Source organism: Macrotis lagotis, chromosome X (assembly GCF_037893015.1).
Source record: "Macrotis lagotis isolate mMagLag1 chromosome X, bilby.v1.9.chrom.fasta, whole genome shotgun sequence".
NCBI lineage: Eukaryota > Metazoa > Chordata > Mammalia > Peramelemorphia > Peramelidae > Macrotis > Macrotis lagotis.
Window position 1 is genome coordinate 556,829,998 of NC_133666.1, and position 22,892 is coordinate 556,852,889.

Here is a 22,892-nt window from a genome sequence, read left to right on the forward strand (position 1 = left end):
GTAATTATTAAGTGTCTGAGGCCAGATTTGAACTTAGGTACACCTGACTCCGGGGCTGGTGCTCTATCCACTGCACCACCTAGCCCCCCCCCCCCCCGCCCTGTATCTATTGTTTTTATATCACCTAAATTCCCTCTTGTATTCCTTACTTTTACCCCATGAGAGAATCGTCTCATAAAACAATGATTTCTAAAAAAAAATTCTTCATAATTAACATGTGGTCAGCCTACCATTCTGTATTTCCTTGGTGATATCTTTAACATTGTTTCTCTGAAACTTTTTGGTTTTTTTTTTCCTGATTTATGGTTTGTTATATTGATATGTGTTATATCTATGCACTATGTACCTCTTCCTTGCCCTTTTGGTCTTCCTCAACTTCCATTCTCTTTAGAGATTGTATTGTTTTATTACTCACAGCTGTATGATACCATGGGGAAGTTTATTGCTGTTAAAAAGTTGACTTTTGTTTTGGAGAGAAACTTGGAGTCATTAAAAGAATTTGGCAATTCCTAAAAATCATTTAACTACTCTCTCTCTAACTCACTATTTATTATTATTATTATTATTATTATTATTATTATTATTATTATTATTAAACAGCTTATTTTCCATTTGGAATTTCTGTACATAAGAAGAAGACTAAAAAAGCCTAGAAACTTTCTTAGACCACAGACCCTTATTTGCCAAATAGAGAGATATGGCAATCAAATGCACCACCAGTTTTGAGTATTAACTGGTTTGTAAATTCTCACAGAAAAGGATGGTGTTGGGAGGCAATCAAGTACAATGAAAAGAGTTTATGGAATCTGAAGATTTGTATTCAAATTCTCATTCTTATGCTTACTGTCTGTATGACATTGAGCCAAGAACAACTTCCCTGGACTTTAGTTTTCTCATCTGTAATATGAAATCTTTGAACTAGCTGGCTTCAGAAGTCCCTTCCAGCTCTGGGTCTGAGTTCATAATGAGGAAACTACTTTAACCAATGCAGCTCAATATTTTCTTTGCATTATATATTCTTTGAGTGTTTTCTAAATTATTGAGAAGATAAGTGATTAGCCTAGAGCCACACAGTGAAGTCTTCCTGGTCCAAGGTCAGCTTTCTATCCTTTATGCCAATATAAAGGTTGTTATCATAAAAAGTTATGAGTAACATTGCCTCATAAAACAATGAAAAATGGAGGAAAGAACACATTTAAAGAAAGCCTTGATAGAGAAGAGTAAACCTAAATGATCCCAAGGGGATTTAAGTATGAAATTAAAAGGTACAACTGACAAAATATAGAAGAATATGGAAAATATTTTGTGATAAACACTTTGCTATTAAGGATAGTATACTCCCTTCCCCCCCTTCCCCCAATTTAAACTCTAAAATTTTGTACTTAGAAGTCTTTTTAGAGGAAGTGGTTGTGGAACTAAAGCCAGTATTTAGAATGGTATAATGTTTTGGGAAATTTTTCATAAAAATTACATACCTTTATTGTATTTATTTAAGGAATGGGGTTGTGACTTGCCCAAGGTCACACAGCTAGGCAATTATTAAGTGTCTGAGGTCAAATTTGAACTCAGGTCCTTCTGACTCCAGGGCCAATGTTCTATCCACCGTACTACCTAGCTGTCCCCTAACATTACAAATCTTGCTGATTATGTAGATCTTTACAATGCATATATTCTCTCAACTTCTTCTCAATCCTTTTCTTTGACTATTTCTTTCCCTAATACCTACCCTTCTCTTCCCTTTCATTAGTCATAAAAAATAGCATAACAGAGTCAACTGAGCTGTCTTCTGCAGAAGCTTAACTTTCTGCTAAATCAAAATATTTGTAGGATGGTGATTTATTCCATGTAGTAGTTGAGATATTTAATTTTTTTAATTAAGAAATTATTTTTTTCTGCTCTCATTTCCCTAACTCCATTGAGGAAGAGAAAAAAGAAAAGCAAAATCTTTGTAACAAATATGTGTAGCCAAGGAAAATAATTTCCCACATTGTCTATGTAAAAAAAAAAGATATGTCTCTTTATGTATCTTGGATTTGCCAGCTGTTTGTCAGGACCTGGATAGTGTGCTTCATCATTAGTCCTCCAGAATCAGTTTTAGTTATTGCATTTATACTTCAAAAAGCTTATTGCAGTTTTTGAAATGTAAATGTGAAAAAAACCTAGGTTCCCTGTGGTGTTTTTGAAAAATGATTCTTTCATTTTTTAATTTCTGCAATCCTTTTTAGATCCAGTTCAGCTCCAGGCTTCATTCCATCTCCTTTAATTGGGTAATAATGGAGAAATAACTTACTGATATATTTCCTGAGTATTTTGCATTTTCAGGAGGATACTCAAATCATGATTCATACTGCTATAATCCATCATCTATGGTTCTATACCCCATTGTCTCAGACATATTGTAATTTCACTTTGACTTTGCCCCCTCTTTTCAAATCATTTCCCTTTTTTTTTTTTAGGTTTTTGCAAGGCAAATGGGGTTAAGTGGCTTGCCCAAGGCCATACAGCTAGGTAATTATTAAGTGTCTGAGACCGGATTTGAACCCAGGTACTCCTGACTCCAAGGCCGGTGCTTTATCCACTATGCCACCTAGCTGCTCCATCATTTCCCTTTTGAAGTAACTCTTTATATTTTTAAGAGAAGATACTGAGAACAGAAACTATACCTGGTCTGGGTTAAGATGGTCATTTCTCTGCTTCAACATTTGGACATTGAGATTTATATATTTTTTTAAATGACAAGAACCAGTTCCTGTATTTGCAGAGGCTCATGAAAGCAAGAACAAAAAGACTTAGAACTGGAAAGGACCTTAAAAGCTATCCAATGCAGCCCTCTCATTTTACTGAGGAGGAAGCAAAGAGGTACATAATTGGCTCAGAGTCATGAAGATAAGTATTTAGAGAAGGATTCGAATTTTGATCTTCCTTACTCCCTAATCCCACTAAAAAGCCCAACAAAACAGATATTACACTTCATTAAGAGGTACAGTGCCATATGTATTCTGTCTTGTAGTTAGTTCTGAATGCCACATTTTTTGAAAGGACATTGATGATCTAATGTCCAGAGGAGGACAACCAGGTTGGGAAAAGGCTTCAAATTTATGTCAAATGAGAAATGATTGGACAAGGGATGTCGAATCTGGAAGAGAAGACTTTTGGGGACCAAAGAGTTATATAAGTATCTGAGGGATTGTCAAATGGAGAGAGGGATCAGATTTGCTCAGTTTGGACTCAAAGAAACAAGAAGCAATGATTAAAAATTCTAATAAGGAAGATTTAGATTGGTGAAAGGAAGTACTTTAAAATTTTTGAGATAGAGTTATCTCAACTGACCTAGGCTGCTTATTAAATAGACACTTAATAAATATTTGCTGCCTGTAATTTGCCTGTCTCTGGAAGGCAATGTTGTTTGACCCACTTGCTGGAAGTCTTCAAATAAAGAATAACTAAACAGTGCCTACTTCAACTATCTTTATGGTCACTAGAAAGACTCATTCCATTAAGGGAAAGTCTTGGGAAAGACATTCCCCTAATTAACTAAAAAATTTGAGGCCTATCAGTTACCCTTAATGTGATGGATTACCATTGTGCTATAAGAAATATGGGAAGACATGTATGAACTGATGCAAAGTAAAATGAGCAGAACCAGAACACTATTTATAATAACATCAGTTTTGTAAATAGTTTTGAAAAACTTGAACTCTGATCATCATGTTCAGAGGGCTCCTGATGAAGCATGCTAGCCATCCCTAGATAGAGGCAATAGAATCAGAGTATAGATTGAAGCAATTTTTTCCCTTAGACATAACTAATGTGAAAATTTATTTTGCTTGACTAGAAGTCTGTCTCTTAAGGGAAATATCATGGTCTCTGCTGCCCTTCTTAAAGGGATTTTTTAGTGAATTGACTCTAGTTGAACAAAAGACTAAGGGGTTTAGCTTTGTTGGGGTGAGAGAATGCCAACAAACTCCTCTATCTCCTGTTAATTGAAATTACTGCCACCCTTGCTATGCAGACATTTTCCCCAAGGTTTCAGTGATTATTTAGAGGATGTAACAGAAACAGTACTAGATAGAATGTAAATTCCTTTATGGCAGGAAGTATTTCAATTTTATTTTTGTATCTCTAGTGACTAGCACTGTTTCTTGAACATTCTTCTTGTTGTTTAGTAACTTTCAGCTGTGTGACTCTATTCTTGGATTTTCTTGGCAAAGATACAGGAGTGGTTTGCTATTTTTTTCTCCATTTCATTTTATAGTCAAGGAAATTGGTAAACAGGGTTAAATGCCTTGCCCAGGATCACAGTATCTGAGGCTGGATTTGAACTCAAGTCTTTCTGACTTCAGGCCCAGTGCTCCATCCACTCTGCCTCCTCCTACCTATCTTGTTCATAGTAGGTGCTTAATATATGTTTGTTCACTTGAATCTAATTCTTATGGACTTTTGATCCTTTATTCTATGTTACATCTTTCCTAATTTTTCTCTTTTATTCCACCTCTTCCAGGTATCTACCCTATTCATTACTTCCCCCTTTATAACCTTATGCCACTCTCCTGCAAGAATGAAGCATAAAAAATAGAAAACATGTTCAGAAACAGAGATTTACTTGCCCTTTTTGAAAAAGTAACTTCGTTGGGTTACTATGATTGTATCTGTCTTGTGTCTCTTGAAAGATTCTTTTTTTTAGGTTTTTGCAAGGCAAATGGGGTTAAGTGGTTTGTCCAAAGCCACACAGTTAGGTAATTATTATAAGTGTCTGAGTCCAGATTTGAACTCAAGTACTCCTGACTCCCGGGCTGGTGCTCTATCCACTGCACCACCTAGCCACCCCAAAAGAAAGATTCTTAAGATCAATTTTCATATTACCTCTGGTGACAAAGGAAAAGAATTAGGGAACCAGTATCCTGAGGCTTGTTTATGCACATTGGAAGGCGTTTGTCTCACTAATCTACCTCATTTTAAGCCAGTCAAGGGCAAAAGGTTATAATTATCAAGAAGTATCTGCCAGGCATCAGGGTAACTTTGGAATAAAGTTGCTGTCCATGTTCCAACATAGAACATGCCTAGGTCCTTTTTGTGGTTTACCCCTAGCAAGCACATCAGAAGGAGATTACTGATGATAATCAGTAGTGAAATGATTAACACCCTTGGTATTTAAATTGTGATAATTATACTGTGACATTAACCTAGTCTGGGATAAATGCTTCATTAGCTTCCATTTGAGAGGTTTTCTTCACTGCCAGAAGAAATCCCATTAAAAGCTGAGATGCCAATAGAAAAGATCACTGCTAACTGCAAGATGCCCCTAAGAAGACTCACTGCTGTTTTTGAACATAGTCTCTTCTTGACATTTCTGATTTTAGACCTCGGTCTACAAGCAGACAAGCCACTAAAACAAAGTCAAGCAGATGAAGACCTAACCCTGAAGTTAATTAGTCAAGAGCATTTATTAATAACGTGCCATACATTGGGTTAGAATTGGGGGGAATATAAAGGCAAGGATGAGACAGTCCTTGTTCTCAGAAAGATTACATTTTCTTGAGAAGACAACATATACTTAAATATTTATAAAGCATGTACAAAGTAAATGCAAGGTGATTCTGCAGGAGAGGATGATAGCAACTGGTGACCCAAAATTTGCTTCTCTGCATATTAAAAAAACATTGTTCCTAGTATTTTTTCTTCAGGAAAAACAACAACTACACATGACAACCCTATAAATACCTGAAAACAGCCATCATATCTTCCCTAATGTTCTTCTCTACTATATATTCCAAATTCATAGGATGGTAGATTTGGATCTAAGAGGTCATTGAATCCAACACTCATTTTAAGGATGAAGAAATTGAGTCTGAAGTTAAATGACTTGCTCAGAGTCACATAGTCAGTATCTGAAACAAGATTTTAATATAGGTCCACTATAGTATGTTTCTTAACCCATCCTCATGAAATGATTTTTCTCTCTTTTTTATAAATTATATTTTATTTTTTCCAATTACATGTAAAGGACATTTTGAATATTCATTTAAAAAATTTTGAGTTCTAAATTTTCTCTCTCCCTTCACTCCCTAAAATGATGAGCAATTTTATTTAAGGTTATATATGTACAATCATGTAAAACATATTTCTATATTAGTTATGTTGTGAGAGGAAAAAATACCATGAAAAAAATAAAGTGAAAATAATTTGCTTCCATCTTCTTTCAGACTAGATCAACTCTTTTTCTGGATGTATATAGCATTTTCCATCCTTTAATTATCTTAGATCATTGCATTGTTGAGAAAAATTAAGTTCTTCATAGTTGATCATTACAGTGTGAACAGTGTTTTCCTGATTCTGCTCAATTCATTTTTCATCAGTTCATATAAGTTTTTCTAGATTTTTCTGAAATCTGCCTACTCATCATCTCTCATATCACAGTAGTATTCCATTACATTCATATACCATACCATACTGTACCATACCATATCATAACCATACCATGCCATACATTCCCCAATTGATGGATCTTCCCCCAATTTCTAATTCTTTGCCATTTTTAAAAAAAGACCTGCTATAAATATTCTCACATTTTTGCTTTTTAATGTTCTCTTTGGCAAACAGGTCTAGCAGTGGTGTTGCTGGATCAGTATGCACAATTTTATTGCTCTTTGGGCTTAGTCATATGAAATGATTTCACAGTCCTTCACCAACCTAGTTTCCTTCCTTTGGTTTCTCTACAGTTTGTCAGTGCCCTTTCTGAAATGTTGTAAACAGAATTGAGCATATTTTAGATGTGATCTGACCAGTGTAGAATGAACCTATATTATTTCTATTGTGAATATAATATGCTTCTCAAGACACTAATTTTTATAGTATTAATTCATATTGAGTTTCCAGTCCATAAAAAACTGACCTTTTTTTTCAGATGCACTGATCTCTTGTCTCTATTCCTCCATTTTATAATTATGATAGGGAACTTAAAAAAATCCAACACTCTAAATGTTTCCTGATTAAATTTCAGCTTAATTGACTTAGATTCTAATCTGCTAAGATTTTTTTTTTGGATCCTTACTATCCTATCCCATATGTCAGCTCCCTCTCCTAGTTTTGTGCTGTCCACAAAGTTGATAAGCAAAGTGCCTTTATCTAAGTTAGGTAAAAATGTTAGCAAGGACTAATCAAAGAGCCCTGAGATACATCACTAGAATCTTCCTTTTGAAATGACATTAAACCATTAAAGATTATTCTTTGGGTTAAGCCATTTAGTTTCAATTTCACTTTGTTGTATTGCATACATTTCTGCTTGTCTATAAGAACAACTTAATCTAGGGAAACTATAGCTATAGCATTATTCCAATCTGGAATATCAACTCTTGTCAAAAAAGGAAATATGGTTAGTCTAGCATTACCTATGGTTGTTTTTTGTTATAACCTCTGATTTTCTTGATATTTCTTTAAAATTGAATTGAAATTTCTTCAAAATTAAATTTAAAATTAATTTCAGAATTTGAGAGGTTTTGAAATGAGACATATTGGTTTTTTCTTCTTATTTTTGCAAATGATGGCATTTTCCCCTCCTCCAATCTTGCACTATTGGTCTTCTTCAAAAATGAAGGATGAACAACAATAATCCTTCCTGTTGTCCTTCAATTCCCAAAGATCATTGATTGGAGTTCACTAATTATACCTGTTAAGTTATAAGGTTTTGGCATGGAACAAAGATACCAAATCTGACTTTGTGAAATTGCCAGGGATATAGACAGCATGGTTATAATGGTTCTGGAGACATAGAACTCTACCTTTGATATTTATTATTTATTTGACTATGGGAAAGGCTCTTAGCTTCCTTGGGTTTCTGTTTCTCCTTTTTTTTTTTTTAAAAAAAGAGATACTTGGAAAAGAAAGCCCTAAAGTCCAGCTCTATGGTCTTTTAAGTCATTTCAGAAAGTTCTCACAACAAAGATGTAATAAACTTTAATTTAAAAAACACTTTTCATTATTATGCCATATAGCCTTATAGGAGAAGAGGATAGTGTGTTATAAAGTCGAAAATAAGCAAAAAGCAATATCTGAAAGCAATTATAAAATCATAGAGCTGGAAGCTAACATAAGAAACCTTTCAGTCCCAACCCTACATTTCACAACTGAGCAAACTGTGGTCCAAAAAAGTGAAGCAACTTGCTATTTCTTATAGAAAAAGAAAAATATTAACAAATCAAAAAAATACTTGTAGGGGTCCAAGGAAAAGAAATAGTATGAAAGATCTGACAGGCATTGCTTGGAGAAACTCTAATTTTGGTTTCTACATAAGTAGAAAGTAGCTGGTTTTACATTTTTACTTTGACTGGACATATTCACTTAAACAGGATAACATGGCTAATTATGTTATAGACCCATCATGGAATTAGGATGAGTTTTAGAGACCAGAATCACAGTTGCTTGAACTCTTGGTAATGTTGCAAAATAGATGAATTTTATTTGGGTTATCTTCTAACCCAACTGTCTCCCCAATTGACATCAATAACCCTCATGTTGCTGCATGACCAATCGTTGGCTCTGCATTGTCTTATCCAAGCCTCCTATGCAGCCTGGGCTCCAAAATTATGCTGACTCTTCTCTCTCCACTGTGCAAATTTTCATTTTCTTCTGTTCAGCAATATGTTACAGGGAAATTAATGTCATCAAATTCAACAAAGGTGTGGAATATAGTTTATAGTTCCATTTTAAAATTGCATTTTAGAAGAAAGACTTATTAACCTCTACTCCTACCCCTTCCAAAAAAGTCTGGAGAAGACATTTTTGAAGAAAGCATCTTTTGTTGCCCATTTCATGCTCCAGTTCCCCCCACCCCACCTCACCAAAGGAATTGAGGTCAATATCTTTCCCCCTCACTACTAAAAGTTTATAATAGACCCTTGATATAGTCAGTCAGGAATTTTTGTTTTGAGTATATCAAAGTCATACATGGAATTTAATACAAAATGCTATTCTAGATTATAGATGTTATCTCCTTCATATTGAATAGTTACTACTTGGAAACTTCCTGAAATATGAAGATGATATGAGGTGCAGTCTTTTTTTTCCTATTAAATGAAGGGGCTAAAGAAAGGGGGGAAATTACAATACTTTAACCAGTTTTAGTGCAGAAACCCAGTTGATAGCAATTTAGACTTCTTTTTCTGTCAGATTATTCACTGTCATCTGGAGCTTTGTAGAAACTTTGTAGAATATAATTCACATATGTACTTTTTACTAGGGTATAATCTCTTCGTTTTTTTTTTTTGCCTTCTGTTTTCCTCAATGACTTAAATTCAATTGATTATTTGTTTCTACTTTTTTTCTCTTCCATTTTCTTCTCTTCCTTTTTTCTGCCTCTTTTTCTCTTCTTCTTCCCCTCCTCCTTATTCTCTTTCTTCTCCTTCAGTATCTCCTTCTCTCTCTCTCTCTTTATGAAAACTGTTATCTCCAGCATCATTCACAACTCCTTAATTAATAAATCCTCAAAACTTCTTGACCCTTCTGAAGCAGCTGCCAGTGTGAAATGATACTTTTCTCAGTCTTCTCTGTAACTTTATTCCCAAAGGATGTCAGATGTGAAAGGAATCTCAAGCAACATCCTATCCATGCCATTTCTGAACTTGAATCCCTTTAATAACATTCCTGACAAGTGATTATCCAGCTTTTGCTCAAAGAGCTCTAAATTCCAATATTGCCCATTTCCCTTTTGTATAGCTCTATTTTCCATAAAATAAATCTAAATCTGACTCTTGGAAAATTCCACCTATTGGTCCCAATTCCAGATCATGCCTAATCCTTGTTCTATGTGACATTCAAGAACCCTCAGTTTATTCTTTTTTTGGCTAAAGATCCCTAGGTTGTTCAGTCAATATATATTGATTTAATATCTATGTGAGGGGCTGAGCATACAAGTAGTAAATCAGTGCCTGGCCTCAGAGAACTTACATTATATTGATATAATATGAATTATATCATTTTATGTAGACATGTAAACTAATAAGTTAATACATAATAATTTGAGAAGATAGAAAACATTAGCAAGAGTGGAGAGTCAGAAAGACTTACTGTAAGAGTTGACACAAGGGGTGGCTAGCTGGTGCGGTGGATAAAGCACCGGCCCTGGAGTCAGGAGTACCTGGATTCAAATCAGGTCTCAGACACTTAATAATTATCTAGCTGTGTGGCCTTGGGCAAACCACTTAACCCCATTTGCCTTGCAAAAACTTAACAAAAGAAAAAAAAGAGTTGATACAAAATGGTGTCAAACTTTGAAGAAAGAGTATAAGAGAAGGGACATTGATTTCCATACATTGGGAAACTGCCCATACAAAAACACCAAAGTGAGGAAAAAATAGCAGATATAGAACTTTTAATAAATTACCTCCTAATATCATAATAAACTTGTGAAGTTGGTTCTCCAGGATTATTATTCCTATTTCACAGGTGAAGAAATTGAATCTCAGAAAGTTTTAGTAATAGTTATTTCAGAGGCAGAATTCAAGTTTAGGTCTTTTTGTTAAAAAGGTTTTATTGATATAATTTCTTTTTACATGACCTAGATTTTCCCCCATATCACTCCTATGTCCACCCAGAAAGCCATAATTTTTTCAAAAAAAGAAAAATGGAAGAATAAACAAAGATTCAACAAAACTAATCCAATATATTGAAAAAATTTGTTATTAAATTCAACACCATTGGGAACATCCCCTCCCACTACTCTACTTGGCATGTAAAGGAATGGAAGGAGATAGTTTCTTTTATCAATTCTTTTGGGCCAAACTTGTGTTTTGTAATTTTACAACATTTGTTTTTAAATTGTTTCATTTACATTGTTGCAATCATTGTATATATTATTTTATTGATTCTGCTTCCTGTTTTATGAGTTAATACAAGTCTCTGTGCATTGATTTTCTTTGTGCAAAAAACTTTTGAATTTCATTGGTCTTTTATTATCTTGTTATCTTTTGTTAAAGTTATCTTTTGGAATGACCTCTCTTTCTTGTATGGTTTAGAATTCATCTCTGACTCATATGACCTGCTTCTTTTCTGCTGTGTATGTGGGGAAGAGTATGATCTCTAAAATTCAAGATTTATGTATCCATTTTGTTTTTATTGAGGAATTTGGTATGTTATTGATCTAAGCCTTATTTTTTTGTCAGCAGATCAAGCAGGGAGCTTTTTCCTAAAAAATTTCTGCTTTTAGAATTATTGAACACTAAATTATTAAATTTATCTTATATATTATATATTTATTAAATTGGAATTAAATTTTATTGAATTAATATTGAATTAAACTTTAATTTTAATTAAAATAAACAAATATTTATTAAATATATATTATATATAATATATATAAATTATCTTATATCTGATCTTCCCTTTTCTGGTTTGTACCATTGATCTACTTTAACAATTTTTCACTGATATCAAGTGGTTTTGACCTAAGTCTTCTTAACTCCCAAATACATATCTTTTCCAATATGCCAGAAACAGTAAAGAGGACAGTTGGATTACAATATAACATGTGTGAAAGGGGAATATTATGAGTTATGTCCAGGGAGGTAGACTGAAGCCATATTATAAATATTTAAATGACAAATAGGAATTTGTAATGTATCCTAGAGTCAATGGGGAGCCACTGAAGCAAAAAAGTGACATGGTCATACCCATTAATTAGGCAGTTGTGTGGAGGATGGATTTATTGAAGGAGAGAGACTTGATTCAGGAAAACCAATCTAATCAATTAGGAAGTTATTGCAGTAAGTTCAGGTGAGAGGAGATGAGGATCAAGGTTGATGGTCATGTTAGTGAAAACTAGGGGACAGATAGAAGGCATAATGTAGGTGTAGAATCAACAAGATTTTGACAATTTGGCAACTGATTATTCTTTTAACTTCTCTTGTGCCTAGTCTATGCTACTGGGACCCTCCACCATTTAAATGATAGCTACTTTCAATTATTGTCTCATGCAAATGAACCCCCAAAGTATATAGTCAACTTTATTTCTTATCTTACTTAATCTCCTCTTCCACATTTCTAACATCCTACTGGATATCTTCACCTTGATATTGACATACCAGTCTTAACGGCAACCAAACAGAACTCATCATTCCCCCCCCCCCCCTTAACTTGAACCATGCCAATTTCCTTATTTTTCTTGGCTTTCCTTTGAATTTTTTCTTTTTTAATCCTTCCTTCAGGATCAGGAACTTTGTTTTGCTTGAGGTTATTCCCTCTTTGATAATATCTTCCTTCTTAACCATCATCTCCTTCCTATCCCTGTTTGTTTTCCTATTGAGTTCAAAGCACTTCTACATCAAACTCTGTATGTATTCACAGCTCCTTTCATCATTTTGGAAAACAATGAAGTACATCTGGGGCCCACCTCATTCCTTCATCATTGTATTTCCTCTCTTATCACCATTCATCACTTTTTTTTTCTTATTCACCTCACTTAGAAAAACTGGCAGGGTCTGCCCCATCCCTTTTGTCCTGAAGATACCTCTAGTGTCCTAGTCAGTTCATCTTAACTATACATGTTGCTCAGGAGCTAGAAAAATTTAGCCCAGAGGGGAGATGACATTTATATTCAAGTTTTTGAAGAGAGATTAATTTTTTTTGACTTGGTTGCAGAGGCAGAGGCAGAGGCAGAAGCAGAGGCAGAGCAATGGGTAGAAATTGTAAGGAGACAAATTTAGGCTTTTGGTAAGGAAAAAATTTCCAACAAATAGAATGAATGAGTGAAATGGGGGACAGAGTCTCATTGAAGTCTTGCCTTTCATCTGAAGTATTGTGTTCAGTTATGGTCAATATATATATATATATATATATATATATATATATATATATATATATATATATATGACACACTTTTAAATGGAATCTATTAACATTTTCTCTGCTGCCGTAGACAATCAACAAAACAGTGAATCAAGTCTAATTTGAAATGTTTCGGAGACATTCGAAGTTTAACAATCACTTCTTGAGAGTCAATTTAATCTAGCTCCAGTGCATCCTTGTATTTTTAGCATAGTTTGAGAAGGACATTAATGATTGGAGAGGGGAACAAGGCAAAAAGAAAGACTGGTGAAAGACTTTGAATCCATGTCTTATGAGGATCAGTTGAAAGAGTGGGATATATTTACTCTGGAGAAGAGAAATTTCAGGGTGGACATGATCATTATCTAAGTGCTTTATTTGAAGGGCAATCTTGTGGAGGACAGACTACACTTGTTCTGTTTGGTTCTGCATGAGAGATCCAGGAGGAATAGAGGAAAGAGAACAATTTAGGCTGGATGTCAGGAAAAAATTACTAATGCTTAGAACTATCTAAATGTGTATGTTCCTAGAGAAGTGGTGAACCCTACTTCTTTGGAGATCATCAGACTGGACAATCACTTCTCAAAGTATGTTTTAGAGATGAGTCTTTTTGTTTAGGGAGTAAATTAAATAGTCTCTGGAGTCCCTTCTAACTATTAAATTCTGGAAATCAATGATTCTTTGAAGTCATTTGATCTCTCTGAGCCTCAATTTCTTCATCTGTAAATGAAGGGGTTAAACCAGATGACCTCTATTAAGCCCATTTTCTAGTTCTATATTCTATGAATAAACTAAAAAGAGAATTTTTGCCTCTGTTTTTCAAAACATCAACAGTCTTACTACACCTCTGATTGCAAAACTAAAAAGGATATGCAGCTTAATTTATCTGAAAAGAGAATGTGGGTGTATGTATGTTTGTGTATGTTTATTTGTTCAGGCATTTTTCAGGCATTCCTATTTTTATAACTCTATTAGAGTTTTTCTTGGCAAATATTCTGGAGTAGTTTGCCATTTCCTTCTGCAGATCATTTTATGGATGTGAAAACTGAGGTAAACAGGTTTAGTGCCTCGCTCAGGATTACATAGCCAAGCTCAGTTCTCTACTGAGTTCTCTACTCTCTATCCTTCTGAAAAGAAAAATGAATCCTCAAAATGTTGATTTGAAAAATAGTCTTAAGAAATGATACCAATTCATTCTATGATCTCTTGAGTTTTTGCCAGGGAAAGGAACAGGTTGTTTATCTAAAATGGAAATGATTATAAAACTCTTAACTTCCAGTTCAGACAGAGGCAATAAATCCTTACAAGACATAGGAGCACATTATGTACCAACTCAATAAATATCCCCATATTAATTCATTGTAATATATTTTGCTTTTTTTTGTAACATTAACTTGTATACATTTCTCTTTCTTTAATTGTTCTTATGAAATACTACTTTAGGTTTCTTTAAAATGCAGGGGGGAAAGTTGTACATCAATTTATTAATTTATTTATAATTTTTTTGTTTAATTAGCAGAAATTTTCTTCCTTCTATTCTGCCTGCTCCCCCCACACACAACTGAGAAATAAAGATAAACAAAAACCCTTTTACAAATATGTAGGGAAAGCTTGATGATGAAATGAAGAGAGTACCAGCCCTGAATTCAGAAGGACTGATACATGACACTTTCTGGGTGTGAGACTTCTGGGAAAGTTACTTAACCCCAATTGCCTTGCAAAAAACAAGACAAACAACAAACAACAACAGCAACAAAAGCTCCAATCATTTGAAGTTATGAAGAAACAAATTTTTACATTGGCTATATCCTTTAAAAAATGCTTTTTTTTTTCTGTACTCTGAGTGAGTTGTTAACCTTTCTATCAGGAGATGCATAGCATGTTTCATCCTTTTTTTCTATAGTCATTTTTGGTTACACTAATCAAAGTCGCTAAGTCTTTCAAAGCAGTTTGACTTTATATCTTTGTATAAATTATTCTTCTGGTTCTGCTCACCTCAGTCTGTATCGGTTCAAAGAAATCTTCTCAAGTTCTTATTTCTTATAGTACAATAGTATTCCATCACATTTATAAATCACAGTTTGTTCAGCTATTTCCTAAATTAATGGGCACCTCACCTCCAATATATAAATTCTTTGTCATCTCAAAAAGAGATATAAATATTTTTGTACATTCTTAGAGTGTCTTTTTTTCTTTAGGCTTAATCTACTCTCTCTTTCTAATTCCTTCTCTCTCCTCTTTCCCTCGTGTCCCCCTACTGAGTAAAATTAATTTTTTCTAATTCTGTGTATTTGTGTGTGTGTGTTATTATTAACTAGTTCAGATGAGAGTAAAGTTCAAGTGTCTGTTGCTTCCTCAACCCCTTCCTTCTTGTATGTATAGACTTTTACTTTTGAATTCCAATTATGAGATCATTTTCCCTAATCATTTTCCATCCTCCCTCCTTAGTGTATCCCTCTTCCCCTCTTTTTCCATTTTTTTAAAAAAGATAATCAAGACATTACAACTTCTTTCTAATTAGATTCTTTCTCTGACCTCCCCTGAATATAGTGTTTAGAGAAGTCACATGGATTGTGTCATATTAGAATGTAAGCAGTTTATCCTGGTTTATTCCCTTATGATTATTCATTTGTGCTTCTTTTTTGTTTCTCTTGACACTGTGTGTTACACTTCAAAGTTTTTACTTAGTTCTGATCTTTTCATCAGGAATACCTGCAAGTCTTTAATCTTTATATTTATACCCAAATTTGTTTTACATCTTCACTGATGCAGCTGATCCTCAAAGAAGGAAGAGAAATTACCTTTTGTTTTAAATCCAAAGGGTTGTCCATGGACCAGATGATTTATAGCTGGAAGGAAACTTGAAGGTCAATTACTGTAAGTAATTTTACAGATGAGGAAATTGATGACCAGGGTGAAGAAGTAATTTTCTCAAGGTCACAGAATCAGAGAAATTAAGCTAGTATAACCCCAAACTTGAAAAAAAAAATCTTTTCTCGCAACATACCCAGTTTTTGCTTGACATCCTCAGAGATAGAATTGACTACCTCTAAAACAATCCCTTTAGGTTTGAATAACTCTACCTAATCTTTCCTATCCTCTACATGAGGGAACTCAGATTTTCTACTCAACCAGAATACTTAAGCCTTTTGCACTTTTCCACTGGGTATAGGTCAGTCTCCCTTCCATTAGGAGCAGACTTGACAACTCTGGGCATTGCAATCTACCCTACCCTACCCTACTTTTAGAACTTTTCTTTTACAAGTACAAATCCTTGGGGGTACTCATCTGTTGATTCCCTACCTATGGCATTTTGACATTGAACCATTAACTACTCTGAGTTAGGCTATTCAGTCAGCTGTGAGAACTTCTTATTGTTTCATTCACATTTCTCCATTTATTTGAGCCTCTTGATGAGAGCATTTAGTAAATAGTAGAGGTGGAATTTAAAACCTAGTATTCTCTCTCCAAATCTGGTGTGCTTTCTACTATAAAGTGAGTATAACATTTGCCACATTTTTCTTTGACTGTACCTGAAGATCAGCCATGCTGACATCAACATATACTTGATCCAATTTGGATTGTATTTTTGGATGTGTTTGGGTAAAGAGAAAAAAATTACTTTTGATGGAATTTATGATTTCATCAGTCCAGGGAGCTGCCCCAGTAAGGAACTGATACTGATCTAGTTTGGGACCATCTCTGAAACTCAGTCTTAGCTTCTTAGGGCCTTAAAAGGTTAAAGACTTACAGGTATGTATTAGATGCAGGATTTGAATCTAGGACTTCATGATTCCCAATATCAATTCTCTACCTATCACACCACAAATTCTTAAGATAAGATATATGAAAAACATACTCAGTGAATATTAAACATTTTAACCCTTTGTAGTAGAACAGTATATATTTAATATTGAGAGTAATGATATTTGTATTAAATATAAAATTAATATGCTTATTTAAAATATATTTAATTATAAAAAGCCAAATTTTAACAAAAATGCTTTTTTATTTTTCACCAGTTTTGTGATTTCATTAATATCAGAATCTTCATCTACTAATGCACATAGGCTACATATCTTCAAATGATAGTCTTAGAATGTTGCCTGGGGGCAATGGAATAGGTTTTGTCATACAAGTCAGTATATGTTATAGGTGGGACTTGGACCCCAGACTTCTTTCTTGAGTACCAGACTAACTCTTCAAAGGAAACAATTAGTTACTATATTTAAAGATGCTGCTTTGAGAAAAAAAAAAACCTTTTTTTTGCAAGGCAATGGGGTTAAGTGACTTGCCCAAGGTCTCACAGCTAGGTAATTATTAAGTATCTGAGGTCAAATTTGAACTCAGGTCCTCCTGACTTCAGGCCCAGTGCTTGATCCACTGTGCTATCTAGCTGCCCCTGAGAAAAAACTTTTAAAACTAAATACTTAACACAGTAAGTACTTATCATTATTATTTTTATAATATAATATATTTAATATAACAATAAATAATATTATCTTATAATATCCATTACATCTAACTGCCCCCATATTTATTTAGAATAAATTATTTCCCTGAGATTGTACATAACTCTGGGCCTTAGTCTGAATTGGTGTTCATCATCCCATAGCTTCCCAAACTTCTGTTGGCTAGGACTTAGGAGACAGTTTTTTCTTTCTACTGTGCTTTCAATCAGGTAAAAAGATTTTGTTTCCTTTCCATAAGACAGAAAAAGAGAAAAAGATATAAAGCATCCTTTATCTTCTTTTTCCAAAATCATTTTCACTGAAGTTTTTTGTGTTCTTTTAAATATGTCATTTCAACCTTCTTTCCTTCACTCCCTCCCTGAACTATGAACCCTCCCTTGAAACAAGGAAAAACAGCTGAGCAAAACCAAAAGCAACCACCCTGCAACATTCTGGAGTCTTCCACCCCCTATCAATCAATCAATCAATCAATCATTAAATAATCTATAAATAAGCATTTATAAAGTGCCTACTGTCAGGTGCTCAGTATTTAAGCACAAAGAATGAAACAGTCTCTTCTCATAATGAGCATACATTCTAATGTGGACCACAAGAAGTAGGTATATAAAGAGTTTAAATATGAAGTGGTTTGGGTAGGAGAGAGGGCATGAACATTTGGGGTATGAGGAAAGGTTTCATGTAGAAAAGAAGGGATTTGTGTATTTCAAACTTTGTTCTCTGAAAGAAAAGATTGTTTATTGAAATTAATCTAATCATTCCATTTCTGGTCACAACTCCTCTGCCATTTTGACTAGATCCAATAATCAGAAGATTTTATTTTTCTTCTTTGGATGATCTCCTCCTCTCCCCCCCCCCCCACCCCCTTCCACTACTTTGGATGAACTTAATCTCATTATTTCCCCTGTTCAGTCTCTCTCTGTTACAGAAACAGAAAATTAGAATTAGTAAGGGCATCTGAGATTATCCACTTCACTTACTACCTCTCCATCTTCTATCCCCATTCTACCGATAGAAAGATTGGATCCTTAGAGCTTAAAGGACTTGCCTGAGGTCACACAGTTAGCTCATGAAACAGAAAAAGCTGACAGTTCTGATTTTTAGTCCAGTCTTTTTAATACATTTTGTTAATTTCTTTAACTTGAATCTTTAATTTACTGATTATATATTTCTGAGATGGTTTTTCTTAGCAATGGGCTTTAGCATTACCCTAGGATACTCATAAAGATTGCTTAAAGAAAAAAATATTTTGACAGAAATGTTTGGAACAGTTTAAAATTTACCTTCCTGGCTCCAAGTTTCTTCATTTATAAAATGAATGAGGGTTGAACTACATTATCATTATGTACACATATGTGCCTGTTTGTAAATATACATATATGCACATATATAAACATATTTTAAAATATATACATACTTTATACATTTGGCATATATATATATATATTTTATATGTATATAATTAGAAAGGAAAAATTTGGTCAAAACTATAGATATTAAATTTTATATCAGGTAACTAACAGTTAGTCTTGTGAGTCAGAAATTTGTTCTAGAAATCTAGTACAAGTTTCAATTTATCCATGACCCTTCAGGAAATATGCAATGAGCATAATGCATTCAGGTAAGTGAAACATTGTCAGATTTTTTTTTTTAGTGATGTAAAATAGGTAGTTTGCAGAAGTGGAAGAAAGGTTATAAGATCATGAACCAGGAGATTCTGGTTTAAATCTTGATTCTGACACTTTCTAGTTATGCAACTGTGGACAAAACTTTGAACAATTTTGACCCTTGTTTCCTCATCTGTCAGGTGTTAAAACCAATACCTGTCTTTTAGGATAATTGTAAAGATCAAATAAGATAATGCATGAAAAGCACTTTATAAACCTTGAAGGGCTTTATGATATGAGCTGCTGTTGCTGCTGCTTCTACCATCTCAATATTCCTGGCAGGGTTGTTGTAAGGCAAGCACTTTGTAAACCCTAAGGTCCATAGATATATGAGCTATGAATTTCACTTTCTGACCTCTTTTCAACTCCACAATACTCTCCTCCATTTTGTAGTTGTTTTGGCAACTTTAGGTTTCTCTCTTTGGCTTATGCTTAGACATGCTCTGCCCTCTCCTCTCTACCTCCATCTCCTCAAATAGTCAGTCTGTCCACTGATAGATATTTATTGAGTCCCTATTATGTGTAAAGAAATGATGTAGGAATCCTGGGGAAGGCACAAAAGTAGCATACAAGAAATGGTCCCTTCCCTTAAAGAGTCCATTTGGAGAGGCAAGATATCTATAAATTAAAAGAAAACTAATGATACCATCTTAATAGGAGCCATAAGTGCTGCTATAGGAGTTCTGAGAAGGGAGAGAAATGTTCTTATATCACTACCTATTGAAGTTTCTTGAAACAGAATAGCTTGGTTAGAACTAAGAGATACTGAGACTTAACCCCAAGCTTAAATTGATTCTAGACCATAACAAAGTTGTCAAAGAGGAAGCTCTCTTCTCTCTCTCTTCCTTCTAGTTCTCCTTCTGTTTCTCTCATCTTATTTTTTCTGTAGAATAAGGTTAATGGAAAAATCGGGTCTTGCTCTTTTGTTGATTTCAAACAGAGGGAAGAGTAGATAAGTACTCTATAAAAGAGTTCTGAGTGTGTCCAAAGGAAAGGAGTTGTGAAAATCTACTACTCATTCTCTACTTCATTCTCTTTTTGATTCTGGAGTGATCAAGGGACTGGGGGAGATTAATAGGAGAGAAAATTCAGACTCAGGTAGAGACCCAAATAAAGCTACAATGACTGCAACAAGGAGCAGATCTTTGGGTGACTGCAGCCCTTACCATTTCTCTTAGTAGTACTGTGGCACCACTGTGCCTCAGATCACAACCCCTAATAAGCTAGCCTGACCTATAGTTAAGTGATTTGGTTTAAAGAAAGTTTTGTTTTTTCCTTGCTTGACTGTACTTAGCCTCCAGTGCTATATGTTATCTCTGAATTAAATGCCTAACCAATTGATGCTACTGTTTGCAGGTTCCTCGAGATAAAAGATTGCTCACTGTTTGCAAAGCTAGTGAAAGTCAAGAAGATCAAGATAAAAGGTAAGGCATTATCTCATTATATATTAAGATATTCTCTGTCTCTGTCTCTCTCTCTCTCTCTCTCTCTCTCTCTATATATATATATATATATATATATATATATATATATATAATATATGTATATATATTATATATATATATAGTGCATCCTGAGATTAGAAATCCTCAAGCCTAGAATTTCAAAGAGGCAGAGATCCTTTAACCTCCCCTCCTAATTTTAAAAAAAGTTTTAAAAAGCAATCTATAAATTTTAAAGTAGCAAAAATCTCTTTTCTCCTTCTCACCTTTCTCAATTTCCCCCCCCTCCATTAAAAAAAGTGAAAGTGTCAATCTGGGAGTTAGAAAAACTCATCTTCTGGAGTTCAAATCTGACCTTGTACAATTTAGGCAATTCACTTAATCCTGTTTGCCTCAGTTCCTCATCTATAAAATGAGTTGGAGAAGGAAATCTCAACCCTCTCCAGTATCATTACCAGGAAAACCTCAATATGGGGTCCAAAAGAGTGAGATATGACTGAAAAATGACTGAACAACGGCAAATATGTAGAGTCAAACAAAAGTCATTACTGAATAGGTCATGCTTAAAACAATATATGCCAGTCTGTGAGTCTATTATTTCTCTTTCAGGAGATAACATATATGATCATAGGTCTTTTGGAATCATGGTTGTTACCTGGGATAATAAACATTCTTTGATCTTTCAGAATTGTTCATCTTTATAGTATTGTTATTATTTTACAAATTGTGCTCTAATTCTATTTCCTTCCTTCTGAATCAGTTTATACAAAATTTCCCCTAGTTTATCTGAATGCATTCCTCTCATCACTACTTACAACACAATAGTAATCTATTCCATTCATTTACACACCATACATGTTTCAGCTATTTTCTGAATTGATAGATGCCCCCTTATTCTCTAAACTCTATCATTAGAAAAAAAGAACTGCTGTAAATATTTTTGTACAAACATTGCCCTCATTTACAGATGGGGAGGCTAAGGCATTAAGGAATTTGAAGAACCTACCTTCGGTTATGCAACAAATCAGAGATATCACTCAGGTCTCAGCTTCTATTCTTGTCAATGTTTTTTCAACTACACTAGCGGGAACTTTTGATCTATATTCATTGAAAATAATATTCAGTGGAAAAGCACTGGAATGGAAAAGGTTGAGGAGTCATTCTCCTTTATTTTTCTTTTTTCACTTGGGAACAGAACTGGCCACTTAATTGGAGAAAGGTAATGAAAAGTTTTCTTGACCCAAAATATCTCCTTGCCTTCCTTGTTGCATAAGACTACCAGCATTAACTTCATTCCTAAAAGTGATAACATATCAGCTGGGATTAGGTTACCTGAATGATCCATTATTACAAAAGGAAGATGGTGAAGGAATAGAATATAACCTGGAAATAACATTGCTTTTGGAATCAAATGGGTTGGGTTCAAGTCCCAGCTTTTTAACTGACAACCTTTATGGCTTCAGGCAAATCAATTTACCTCTTCTAATTTTTAGTTTTCTCAAAATTAGAGAATTGAACTAGATAGCCTTTAAGGTCCCTTCCCACACTGATTCTATGATGCCAGAATGAAGAGAAGGGAAAGTTGTTATTTTCCAGGTCTGAAAGAGACACATTAGACTTCCTGGAAACCTGGGAGGGCACTTTGAACCTCTGGGGAAGTGAGCACCCATTTAGGTTGGAGGGACATCAAAGGCAAACCATTTATTTTGTAGTTTTATCTTGAGGTAGGATTGATCCCAATATAATATCTCCCTAGTAATTTTACTTCTACAGATAGCTCTCTTGATAATATCCAAGACCTCTTTCCACCAAACCTCATCTGTTGGAATACAGAATGCCTGTTCTTCCCTATTGAATATTGTGCTTTGTGATGCTGTTTGTACTCTGTAAATTTGAATCTCCTGCCCCATCTAGAGTTTCTGTGTGACCATGCTGCCACTTGAAACATAATGTATGAGTTTCATGTCAGGATCGAGGTATTGATGTTTTTCCACCAATCAATCTGTATTTATTGATCCTGTACCAAATGAGCCTTACACATAGAATTAGTATTATATGATTAGAAAAAGATACCTTTTTCTTTGAGATTATTATATTTTTAACTTAATATTTTATTTTCCCCTAATTACATGTAAAAACAATTTTAACATTTTTTTCAAATTTTGAGTTCCAAATTATCTCCCTTCATTCCTCTCCTTTCCCCTCATTGAGAAGGCAGACAACTGAAAAGGTGTATAAGCCCTGATTGTGAGGCAGTAGGAAAAGCCCATGGAGTTTAAGCTAGAGGTCATGGGTTTATGTACCAATTCCATCACTTGCAAAATACTTAACCTTTCTAGAACTTCTTCTTTAGTAAAATGGAATCAAATGAGTTGATCTCCAGGGAAGCATTTCATAAGTCATAAAGCACCATAATAAATGCAAGTTGTATCATTACTAATGAGGAACAGAGATGATTTGATCCATCCCTCACAACTTCCCAGATGTCATTTAAAAGC

General features: G+C 34.2%; 1 protein-coding gene across 1 annotated transcript in view; it reads left to right on the forward strand.

Moving 5' to 3' along the window:
* GRHL2 (grainyhead like transcription factor 2) overlaps positions 1-22,892 on the forward strand; it is a 210,453-nt gene that overhangs the window by 24,850 nt on the left and 162,711 nt on the right. The window contains exon 4 of the mRNA XM_074202113.1: positions 20,309-20,376. Within this exon, the coding sequence (XP_074058214.1) occupies positions 20,309-20,376 (68 nt within the window). The remainder of the gene's footprint in view (positions 1-20,308; positions 20,377-22,892) is intronic.